Raw genomic sequence first — 12,331 nt, forward strand, 5'->3', positions numbered from 1 at the left:
TCTTAGCATTTTCTGTGATTCTTTTAAGTAGAAACATCAAACAGATGCTTATACTGAAGTTCATGTTATGGACTTGTTTTTAAATGAACTCCTTTCATCATCTCGTAAATAAAGGTGAAAAATGCACCAAATTAATTAACGCATTGAAAGCAGTTTTACACAAGAAATAATTGGGGGAAAATCTTAAAGGAACAGGACACCGTTTTTCCATACTGAGATATGTCTGTGAAAGCTCTCAGTCGTACAGGTGTTGTCCATCCTCAGTGAAGGTCTTTGGGTCGTCTTCTGTACTCAGTAGTTGAAGTCTCGAACGTTTCACCTCTCATCCAAAAGGCTTCGTCAGCGAACTAAGGTTCAGTGCAGCCTGCAGCTTAGATAAAGACCACAGACATACTGAGATATGTTCTTACCTGAGCTTAGACGAGTTGACGCGTACCTGTCTGGTCTTTGTGTGTGTGCTCAGTCACGCAAAAAGACCAAAGATGCTGTTAGTATTATGCCTCTCCCAGCATATATTCCCTATTTAAATACGACTAAGCGAGTAGTGCATGATCCAAGTAGTTACACAAAATTAAGCATGTCGATTTTCTAAGCGGATAAAAATGGGTGCTATATTGTTACTATATTAGGAGCACTTCAATGTCCGTGCAGTAATATCTTCACTCCTACAGAATTCTGAAGATATTACTGCATGGATGTCGAAGTGCTCCTAAGGTGTTATTACGCCTTACAATATAGTACCCATTTTTATCCGCTTGAGACGCCTATGGCATGAGCCTTTGGACTGTGAGCTATGTGTGGCCCTTTGCATCGTGTTGACAGTATGAATTTTGGAGTAGCTGCATAAAGCTGCTCCACCTTTTCGGCAGTGGTTTCATTTCATCAGGTTCAAATTTCAAAATGATTTGGAAAATAAGCTACCATAGTGAATTATCACCAGCTGCCTCTTTTTCAAGTCAGCAAACTAAAATTCTCAGATCTCCCCTTTAATTGTTCTCCTGACCTCCATGGGAACTCCATGATCATCTTTTATTTATCGCGTTTTCCATCCTCATCACTGCATTATGTATTTTCCCATAGCTTTACATAATTGCAGTAATGCTGTTTTCTGTTTATGGCAGTGGCTGATGTCTCCAAATGTTAGAATCCCACTGTGCTTGACCTGTTACTGGAGATGGCAGGATTTTTGCATCTGTCTCTCACTCTGTGTGTGGCCTGTGTTTTGGCTCAGGTTTTGAAGATGATGAGTATGTCTGCCGGGCCCCCGGGGACAGACCTCACTGATGAGGAAAAGGAGATCATCAACAGTGTGTTGGCCCGCGCTGCCATGATGGAGGCCATGGAGCAACAGAGGATTGAGTAAGATAACATAAACTGAAGAGCCCTATCATAACAGTAAAACACAGGACTGCATCACAAAACAATCCTCAGGAATCAGAAAAGGTTCAATAAGTTTATTTGCTACACGTTTTACACAGAATGACCTCCCTGATGCTGACCTTTGGATTTCTGCTGGACATGAGCAGTCTGATTTGTGGATGGATTACTTACTCATTAATTCATGTGATTACACAATATAACTATAATATATATTCCAGCCTGTACTACTTTGTCACCATCTCACTTTGAACATAACTGCCTTTTTTCTTTACCACACACCACTTGTGAGTCCAGACATGTGTCAGGACTTATAATGATCAGCCTGTATTTGGCAGGCGTCTGTCCACCCGGCTTGATAACATTAAGAAGACGGCGTGTGGGGATGGCCAGTTGCACTGCCTCATGTGTGGAGCAGCATTCGGACCACAGGGAGTCACAGCCGTCCTCTGTGTGCACTGCAACAAAGTAGGTGTGCAGTCCCAACACATGCTCATTACAGCACATACAGTGAGCTCCACATGTCGAGGTTTCTATAGAGGTACAATCACATGCCAAGCCAACCATCAGTGAACTTCTTCTGACAGACTCTTTCAGGTCTTATGTTTCCCCTTCTGTCTAAGTAGTCGCTACATTGTAGTGTGTAACAAGGTCAAGGGTATTATTTTGTCAGGTGTAAAGATTATATAAATTAAAAATAATATACAGTATTCTAGAAATATTCTCACAATGTGCATTATCATATAAAACGTGCAGTGATTTGTACTTATCCATTCATTTTTCTCTTTTTCCAGCACATGTGTAGTAAATGTGGAATATACAACAACAGCCCAAGCTCAATGTGGTTGTGTCGAATCTGCACTGAGCACAAAGAGGTAAGAAAAATACCCCGTTTCACAATGGTGCTATTATTTTCTGAATGAAAACATTTTGAGTGTTGAGTTTCATTTGCTGTGTCGCATTTCACTGCTCATTTATCTGGAAAACGATCTTTGCGTTGATAGCTCTCATTGTCTTCCCTTATTTATAAAGTTGGCTTAGATCAGTGGTTCTAAAACTGCGGTGCATGAACTCCTGGTGCTTCTTCAGGTGGTACTCAGAGTGGTCTGCAAAATTCAACTTTATTCATTTTAAGATAATTTCAATTATGCTTTAGAAATTGATTTAAGTTGGGTGTTTTTCTGGTTTAGATGTGATTTATACCCAGTTTAGACGTAGTTTAGTCCAATTTATGATTGGACTGATTTTATCTTGATCTAAGTTCGGTGGCACCTGAAAGGTCAAATTTTTACTGAGATGGTACTTGGTGGGAAAGGTTGAGCCACTGGTTAAGATGAAGACCTAAGATGATATAAAATAAAAAAAATATCAATATCATGTTTTGGTAAAGTGGTAGTCATGTATTTATGATTTAAATTAGTAAAATGCTGATTCCCTAAAAGCTGAGAAGTGTGTGCACTTACAGTTGTGCTCAAAAGTTTACATACCCTGGCAGAATTTTAGATTTTTACTGTTTTTCAGAGAATATGAATAACAACACAAAAAGGGTTTTTCCACACATAGTTAGTGGTCGTGTGAAGCCATTTATGGTCAAACAACTGAGTTTACTCTTTTTAAATCATAATGAAAAAAGAAACTGAAATGACCCCGATGAAAAGTTTACATACCCTGGTGATCTTGGCCTGATAATAAACACACAAGTTGACACAAACAGAGTCTAATGGTTACTAAAGGTCACTTCACCTGTGACATTGTTTGTAATTATTGTGTGCATAAAAGGTCAGTGAGTTTTTGGGCTCCTGACAGACACTTGTATCTTTCATCCAGAGCTGCACTGGTGTTTCTGGTTTCTGAGTCTTAAGGAAAGCAAAAGAATTGTCACAGGATCTGCATGAACTGTATAAAATGTAAGGGTTATGAAAAAGATGTCCAAGGTACTGCGAGTATTAATCAGCTGTGTTCAAACTCTAATTAAGAAGTGTATGATGCGGGATTTTGTAGAAACCAAACCAGACAGGTCGACCAATTAAAAAAATTCAGTAACAACTGGCAGGAAAATTGTGGAGGTAAAGAAAAAACAGGTAGCTTCAGCTGAAATACAGGGCGAGAAAGAAAAATATTTGTAGCTGTTTCAAGACGCACAATAAGGAGGCACTTGAGGAAAAATGGGCTGAATGGCCAAGTCGCCAGAGGAAAGTCATAACTTCACAAATCCCACAAAATATCCGCTTACAATATGCCAAACAGCACAGAGACAAGCCTCAACATTTCTGAAACAAAGAACTGGGGTATGTAAACTTTTGATCAGGGTGATTTTGGTGGTTTCTTTTTTCATTATGATTTGAAAAGAGTAAGCTCAGTTGTTTGACCAGAAATGGCTTCACACAACCACTAACTATGAGTGAAAACAACGTTTTGTGTTATCATATTCATATTCTCTGAAAAATTTAAAATTCTGCCCGGTTATATAAACTTTTGAGCACAACTGTATATCAGGAGGGTATGTCAGATATCCTTGTTATTGTCTTCTAGGTGCAGAAACGCTCAGGTGCTTGGTTCTTCAAAGGTAGAGAACAGCATCCTCTCCCAAGCCCCCTCCCTCTGTCCAAACAACGAGAGTCCATGTCTGAGTCCAACTCGGCTCCAGCTGACGACCACAGACCACAGGAACAGACCGCTTATCATCAACAACCAAGTAATGCACTTCTTTCATCATTTAGTCAACGTGAAGATGCTTCAGCAGAGCTTGACACACTGTCACACAGACATTCAAAAACATGTCGTCCATGCTTCACTGCACCCGATCACACATAACACGCGAATGTCAAAAGTTTCATTGTTGTGGGCGCTGCCAAACTACAGCAAATGCCTGTCATTGTTTGTTGTTGCTCAATGCCAATCTGGGAACCAAAATCATGTCTTTTATTTTCATATAATGTTTGACAGTGACACAAACTGACACAGCAAACCAGAGATTCTTATGGTTTTTGGAAACTCTCATCTCTCAATGATTGTGTGCTGTTTTCCGCATTGACAAAAAGTTATTTTCAAACAGTCTGTAAGTATCTAATAAGTATTGGTTTGTGGAAATTGGCAGCTGACTATATTTTGAAATGAAGTTGCACTCTTTCTATTGATGACAATGACACATTTCAAAATGTTAATTTCCCCCGTGTGTTTCGGAAAGCAGGCGATGTGAGAGCTGGAAGCTGCATTATTGTGGGTCTATTGTGTCTCTCCATGCAGAGTCTGGTGCTGAGCCACTGACCACACAGTCCTCTGGATCAGAACAATGGGAGCAGACAGGAAGAACAACAGTTGACAGCAATAATGAGGGTCAGACCTGTCCAGCGGCGGTAATGAAGATAGAGGGACATGCATTAGCCTCCAAACCTCCGCGGGCTAATGCTCAACAGGCTCCCCACAGCTCAGGTATGTAGATACACTGTCCAACAACCAGCTGCAGCCTGAAACAGCACCAACACAATACAAATGTGAAAAGGATGATGTCAGCAGATGGAAATTAGATTGTAACAATAACATTCTCATGGCAGCAGGTGGACATGGGGCTACTTCTAGTTGTTGTTAAAAAAAAAAAAAAATGACATTCTCATAGTAGATACATTTGAAGTAACACTTTTTCTTAGAATTGGGCGTGGTTGGGATTTTGAACCAACAACTTTCTTACTTTTCATTGCTCTTAATACTAATCAAATATCTAAACACATTATTTCACATTATAAATACAGTGTATAAAATTAGATCAAATGCACGATTAAAAATATTTAATGTACAAATAAGTTTAGACTTCCAAATAAGATTTTAAATAATCTATACATTTGTAAATGTGTGAAATAAAAACAGAGACAGATACTTAATTGATGAATGAAACTGGAGTAGCTGAAGGAAACCTATGCAGAACATGCAAACTCCAGACAGAAAGGTCCCGTCCAGGTTGGAATCAAACCCGGGACCTTCTTGCTGTGAGGCACCAGCGCTAACCTCTTCTCTACCTTGCTGCCCATGAATGCCGTCTTGGACATTCAGAGGTTAATCCAAGAGAAAGACAGTTAGGTTCAGTGAAACAGTGAAAAGTCTTACTCTTTACTTTTTATATGAACATTGATGTTGTAGTTCCAGCTTAGATCTTCTTCCAGGTATTGAAATACTTCTTGTTGTGTTACAGATTTGGTAAACAAATGGTCACAGAGGGAAAACGTAGTGTCAGTTCCATCCATCCATCCATCCATTTTCTTCCGCTTTATCCGGGGCCGGGTCGCGGGGGCAGCAGTCTCAGCAGAGATGCCCAAACTTCCAGCTTAGATCTTCTTCCAGGTATTGAAATACTTCTTGTTCTGTTACAGATTTGGTAAACAAATGGTCACAGAGGGAAAATGTAGTGTCAGTTGTCGTGGAAAAAACACCGCAGACAGTGGCCGGCTCCATCTCATCCTACACTCCTGCATCCCAACTTACACCCGTGGCCAACATCCCCCCTGCACAGAAGCCTTCTGCAGAGACGACACAGGATGATGACAACGAGTATGACTCGGACGATTCCAGTGAGTAACATTATTGCTATGATGCATGGGAAATGAAAGTGTTCTCCTTGTAAAGGGGTAAAATATATATGCAAAATTACCATTATAGCAACAAAGGCTGTCTCAACCAACTGCTGCTGTCTGAATAGCAATAGCACGGCCACATTATCAGCTGATAACCTATTACTGACTTACTGCTGCTTTTGTTACAGCTACTGCTACTGTTACCGTCGTTATAATCACCAAACTATTATCATCAAACTGCATACGCCGCACACCCACTATTTGTTAATGACAGCTGTCACTAAAGAGATACACGTAAAATATGTTGTTATCCCTGTAAGATGTAAAAAAATCTCTCATGAGAATTCAAAGACATATTTCCTCCTCAGATGTGCTGTGTTGTGCTTTGTTTTGCAGCCACTTTGGGATCACTGGAGTTCAGCCTTCTGTATGAACAGGAAAGCCACTCATTGCAATGTTTTATCATCAAAGCTAAGGTAGTGTGCAGTAAGCAGTATAAAATGATGTGTGAAAGTTACTAATTTTTTAATTTATGAAACAGGGTTTGAAACCAATGGATTCAAATGGCCTCGCTGACCCCTATGTAAAGTTACATCTCTTGCCAGGAGCAAGTAAGGTAAAAACATACATTATTATATATGTTTATACTGTATCTGCCGTTGTTCTCCTGCCTCCATTTAGCTCTATATTAGGCAGTCTCTTTGGCATGGCAGCCCTATCCTCAGCATCCATCTGAGCATCTATTCAGTATTCCTTCTTGTGATTCGAGCTTCTATGACTTGATCTCCAAATACCTATTATACACATCACTAATTTTTGTGCTTCTAATCCATTCCATCGTGAGGAGAATGGATCAGCCTAATGTTTCCTATAATAATTCTCAAATTGTTTTCATTGCACTTGCTTGTTCCACCTGGCTGCCCCTGGACTTTTTAGATATTTGCCGATTATCTATCGGCAACCAGTTACATTAATAACATTTGAAAATATAGCCAAAAGCGGCAATTATCGGCGCTCGCTGACTGCCCTGCCCAAAGCAAGCAATTGTGCCCTTTGTCTCCTAAATGCAGAGCAACTTTTTACTGATACCCGTTTATTTAATTCGGATACCTTTTTTTGATACACTGGCGCTGTTACCGATTAATTGGCTACCGACTATACATTTTCCCATGGCCAAATAATACACAAATAATACACAAATAATACAGCCATAATTAAAGCTACGCCGTACGCCATACTGGTTGTCAGACATTTTGAAGGATACTCTGCAAAGCAGGAATGCGGCATTTTCTTCACGTCGTACAAAATTGATCTCTTCCTAGGGCGTTCATTGGAACAAGCTAATTTTGGAGGGATTATTAAAGTTCCAGTCCTAAACGCTTTCATTTGGGAAAATTCCAATTTTCCCAAAAATTCCAATCGAGATAGCGCCCCCTACAGGATTTTGCACATTTTCAGATGGCCAGTAAAAAAAAAAAGGTTTTTCAAATAAGATTCCATTTGGTCGTTCCGCTCAAAAAAAGTAAATCACACATATGCCATTTTTTCACAGTGTTGCCGTAGCGATGACCAAAACTCCCTATTTTCTCCTAATGGTATAATGTTGAAATCACATTATTCAACGCCTTGCACTTTTTCTGTCTATATATATTTTTTTTTTCCGCCGGTCGCCTGAGGAAAACTTAGGAAAAATAAAAGGGTCAGCTGAGGCGCGTGCTGCAAGCAGCACTGACTTCAACGGACGCTTGCTGTATTCCCTTTGCTCGATTTCCTCTTACATTAACTTCGCTCACAGCTTCACGCATGTTATTAAGATTTTGCAGGACAAACTACTTCTCACACTGTGAGGTTAACACTGTCCATGTAATGTCTAGCGCTAGTAAAGAGTGCGGGGCAAACCCCATGCCATAAAAACGTGATCAAAACACCAGTGCGTGCAAAACCCACCACTACCCTGTAACACCACAACCCACTGCTTCCGCAGTAATGGAACATATTCCAGTCTGGTACAGGAGGAAATACATGGGGAGGGGTCACATAACATCGCCATGGGAGTCTGTCCAGGCCACTTACCAGGTATGAAGCTGAAGACTGCACAGAGTGCCACCCAAATTCATACAAACTTTTCTCTACTCAGTCTCCTTTCTGAAAGCATTACCTTGAAGACACTGTGTGATGGGTGCTTAGGGTCCCTGGTGATTCTGAAGGCTTTGAAACGGGAGGAGTACATGTTCTTAATGGAGGGGAGAGGGGCTCCGTAGATCCTTTCCGCTGCTCTGCTGGTCAGTATGCTCTCTATAGTCTGTCGAAGTTGCACATAACGGAGGCTCTGAATCTTCTCAACTTGCGGAGAAAGTAGAGACACTGATTACATTTCATGACCAGTGATGTAGTGTGCATGGTCCAGGAGAGCTTCTCTGTGATGTGCACACCCAGGAACTTAGTGCTGGTGACCCTCTCCACTGCAGCACCGTTGATTGTTAGAGGAGCATGCTGGACCCGCGCTCTTCGAAAGTCCACAACAGTCTCTTTTGTCATCCACATTTAGAGAGAGATTGTTCTGTCTGCACCACATGGCCAGACTGCTCACCTCACTCCTGTAGTTTGACTCGTCTCTGTTGCTGATGAAGCCCACCATTGTTGTGTCGTTTGCAAACTTGATGAACAGGTTTGAGTCGTACTTTGGAGTGCAGTCACGTGTCAGCAGAGTGAACAGGAGGGGGCTCAGCACACAGCCTTGGGGAGCCCCCGTGCTCACTGTTATCCTTAAGCCACTTTGTAACCGGTATTGGCAGTTTGCTTTGGGAATTGTCCATTTGAAAGACTCATCTGCGCCCAAGCTTTAACTTCCTGGCTGATGTCTTGAGATGCTGCTCAAATATTTCCACATAGTGTTCTTTCTTCATGATGTCATCTATTTTGTGAAGTGCACCAGTCCCTCCCGCAGCAAAACAACCCCACAGCATGATGCTGCCCCTCGTATTATACAGTTGGGATGGTGTCCTCAGGCTGTAAGATTCTGCCTTTTTCCTCCAAACATGGTGATTTTTTTTTTTTTTGTCAGAACACAGGATGTGTCTCTTTTTCATGTTTAATTTAGTGTAAGAGCTTCTTCCTGGCAGAGTTCCCTCTCAGCCCATGTCGGTACAGGACTGGTTTCACTCTGGATAATGACAAACTCTTTCCAGGTTCAGCATCTTCACCAGGTCTTTTACATTTGTTCTTGGGTTGATATTCACATTTCACACACAGCACATTCAGCTCTTCGACACAGAACCCGCCTTCTTTCTGTATGATGGCTTGACATTTCCATCATTGTTTGAACGAGTGAAAGTGGCACCTTCAGGTGTCTTGAAATATCACCCAAGGATGAACCAGACTTGTGCTTCCAAGGTCATAACATCGTCGTCTGGGCTTTCCCAAACTGTTTAAAGGTATAGCGATCTTCTAAACTTCTGTTAACTTCTGACTTTATAAAATAAACAAAAACATTTCTAAAAATTCCATCTCTCATTCTTCTGGCATTTAGCATGGGCTGGGAGGTCAGCGAGGGCTGGTAAACGCAGTTTTGTGGCTATATTTATTGTTTTAAAACTGTACTTTGATTTTGTCCTTAGTCCAACAAGCTCCGCACCAAGACATTAAAGACCACTTTGAATCCAGTGTGGAATGAGACCTTGGTCTATCATGGGATTACTGACGAGGAAATGTCACGCAAAACCCTTCGGTAAAAAAAAAGATTTGTAATAGTTTTACTTCAATTTATTTAATAACCAAGTAACCTTTTCTTGTGACCACAATAGGCTTTCAGTGAATGACGAAGACACATTTGGACACAACGAATTCATTGGTGAAACACGTATAGCACTGAAGAAACTCAAGTTTAACCAAAAGAAACACTTCAATGTTTGTTTAGAGAGAGCAATACCGGTAATTCAGTTTTGGTGTGGCCTACCTTTATCCCCCAAATACCTGCTCATGCAATTGACTGTGTTTAGGTGAAGAAGGCGGTCGGTGGAGGCTCTTCTCGGGGAATGGCTCTGTATGAAGAGGATGTAAGTATACTGTATCTTGAGAAGGAAGTATACCCCTAACATTCCTGCAAATATTCCATAATATCTTTTCATGGGACAACACTGAAGAAATGAAATTTTTCTACAATATAAAGTAATCTGTGTTATTCCTTCGATAACTGGGCTACAGGGGCATACTCAAATATAACAACTCCAAAATCACCTCCAAGACGACAACGACTTTTAAGCATACAGGAAATAAAAGCACATCTAATTGTGTATAATCTGTAATGTCAGTTCCTGTAATTCCTTTTTTTCTTGAGTTGGCCCCCACTCTCATCAAGTAACCTGAAGCATCTGTCTTTCTAGATAATTGTTACTGATATTTTTCCTTAATCTCTTCAGTTGAATGAACGTGATGAATCAGAGGAGAGAGGTCGCATCCTGGTGTCATTAATGTACAACAGTCAGAAGAGCTGCCTGGTTGTCGGTGTGATCCGCTGTGCTCACCTGGCAGCTATGGACACCAATGGTTACTCTGATCCATTTGTCAAAGTGTATGTATTTACAATTGTTTATTTAATATTATTACATATTTAACATCTAATCTCAGCTACTTAATGAGCCAAGTATGTGATCTTTGCATCTCTTGGGTGTTGTAGTTGCCTTAAGCCTGATATGGGAAAGAAAGCGAAAAACAAAACCCAAACCAAAAAGAAATCTTTGAATCCAGAGTTCAATGAGGTCAGTTCCATAAAAGTGTTACTATTTTACTCTTTTGTTTTTAACTCTTGATGGACTCCAAGCTCATTGTTCTGTAGGAATTTTACTATGATATAAAACATGGGGAACTAGCCAAAAAAATTCTTGACATCTCAGTGTGGGACTATGACATGGGAAAATCCAATGATTTCATTGGTAAGTTTGTTGCAGCCTTGTCTAGTTATTGTACGATCTTGTCGTCTTCATAACCATATATGTTTTTCTTGACACAGGGGGGTGTCAGCTGGGTATCCAGGCAAAAGGGGAATGTCTGAAGCACTGGTATGAATGCCTGAAGAACAAAGATAAGAAGTTTGAGCGCTGGCATGTGCTGACCAATGACAGCTCAGTTCAGTTCGAGGATTGAGAAATCTTCTCCAAATGCAGTTTATTGTTTTCTGCCTTTTCCTGAAATGTGACAGATATAGGGCAATCCTCAGGCTTATATGGCTGCAATGAGTTCTGAAGCAACGTGTTAACAATATTTAACATCCAAACTATAAAACAGAGATTGATGTACTAGGCTGTAAATGACCATGCAGTATACCTACTGATCCTTATCTGGCTCTGGCTTGGTGTTATGCGTTTGTGAGGAATATGCTTCAACTCAGATCAATCAAGGGAATTCCCTCTGAACTCATTCCCTGTGTTGATTCTGTCGCTTAAGATCATGTCTGTGTTAGTATCAGCTGATATGACAACATGTAGTGCTTGCATCATTCATTCAACTTTTTTTATTTACTTTATGTGTATGTCTGTTAATTTTATGTTCAATGTGACAAGATGGATTTTGTTACAGAGGTTTACAGGGTTGATGATCATTGATCCTTGTGCATGTGTGCGCTCAACATGCAACTGCATGATATATATCATAATATAGAATGGAACTCATTTATGTGTGTTATAAATTCTAATATTGTGTTATTTATTAATTTAATACACACTCACGTTGAGTGAAAATGGGTGTGTGACATTTCCCATGATGTACCTCAGATCTATTAATAAACACATGGAGTACGTGATGATTTGTATTGAGACATGGCACAAACTTTGTCTCCATCAGGCGAGGTTTAGACCAATCATTACAGACCAACACGCAGCTGCCAACACTGTGAACTTTGACTTTTTAGTGATAAAAATGGTCTTTTCTCCAACTAGGTGAAAGTTTATGGACCTGTTCAACTATTTTTTTGCTATTCAACAAAGACCTAAAGCACTGCAAAACACTGCTTTGTTGGCTTGATATTTACAGTGCATTCGGCAAGTTTTCACACCGCTACACTTTTCCCATTTTGTTGTTACAGCCTCATTCCAACATTGATCGAATTTGTTTTTTCCCCCTCATCAATCACACACACAATACCTTATTAAAAAAAGTTTTTTTTTAAATGTTTTACAAACTGATTAAAAATAAAAATATTGAATGTGCGCAAGTATTCACACCCTTTGCTATGACACTCAAAACTGAGCTCAGGTGGATCCTTTTTCCAGGTCACACTTGTAAAAGAGAATGTAAATCTCAATGAATTTTTTCCCTGGTTAAATAAAGGTTAAATCCATTTAATAAATACATTTCCACTGATCGTCCTTGAGATGTTGCTACTACAACTGACC

General features: G+C 40.2%; 1 protein-coding gene across 1 annotated transcript; it reads left to right on the plus strand.

The window, feature by feature from the left end:
• The first annotated feature begins 1,234 nt into the window (after positions 1-1,234).
• On the plus strand, positions 1,235-11,895 carry rph3aa (rabphilin 3A homolog (mouse), a). Its single transcript, XM_079582820.1, has 15 exons — positions 1,235-1,359; positions 1,716-1,845; positions 2,172-2,252; positions 3,910-4,072; positions 4,624-4,809; positions 5,742-5,939; positions 6,339-6,418; positions 6,484-6,558; positions 9,560-9,669; positions 9,746-9,872; positions 9,941-9,997; positions 10,361-10,512; positions 10,618-10,699; positions 10,777-10,873; positions 10,951-11,895. The coding sequence occupies exons 1-15, from the start codon at positions 1,241-1,243 to the stop codon at positions 11,082-11,084; spliced, it is 1,791 nt and encodes a 596-aa protein (XP_079438946.1). The 5' UTR covers positions 1,235-1,240; the 3' UTR covers positions 11,085-11,895.
• The last annotated feature ends 436 nt before the right edge of the window (positions 11,896-12,331 follow it).

The sequence above is a fragment of the Gobius niger genome, assembly GCF_951799975.1.
Source record: "Gobius niger genome assembly, chromosome: 2".
NCBI lineage: Eukaryota > Metazoa > Chordata > Actinopteri > Gobiiformes > Gobiidae > Gobius > Gobius niger.

Excerpts from the sequence above, each read along its gene's own strand:
- rph3aa (XM_079582820.1), top strand. The coding sequence starts at position 1,241 with ATGATGAGTATGTCTGCCGGGCCCCCGGGGACAGACCTCACTGATGAG. Across the intron at positions 2,253-3,909 it reads TCTGCACTGAGCACAAAGAG|GTGCAGAAACGCTCAGGTGC; the intron begins GTAAGAAAAATA and ends ATTGTCTTCTAG. Across the intron at positions 4,810-5,741 it reads ACAGGCTCCCCACAGCTCAG|ATTTGGTAAACAAATGGTCA; the intron begins GTATGTAGATAC and ends GTTCTGTTACAG.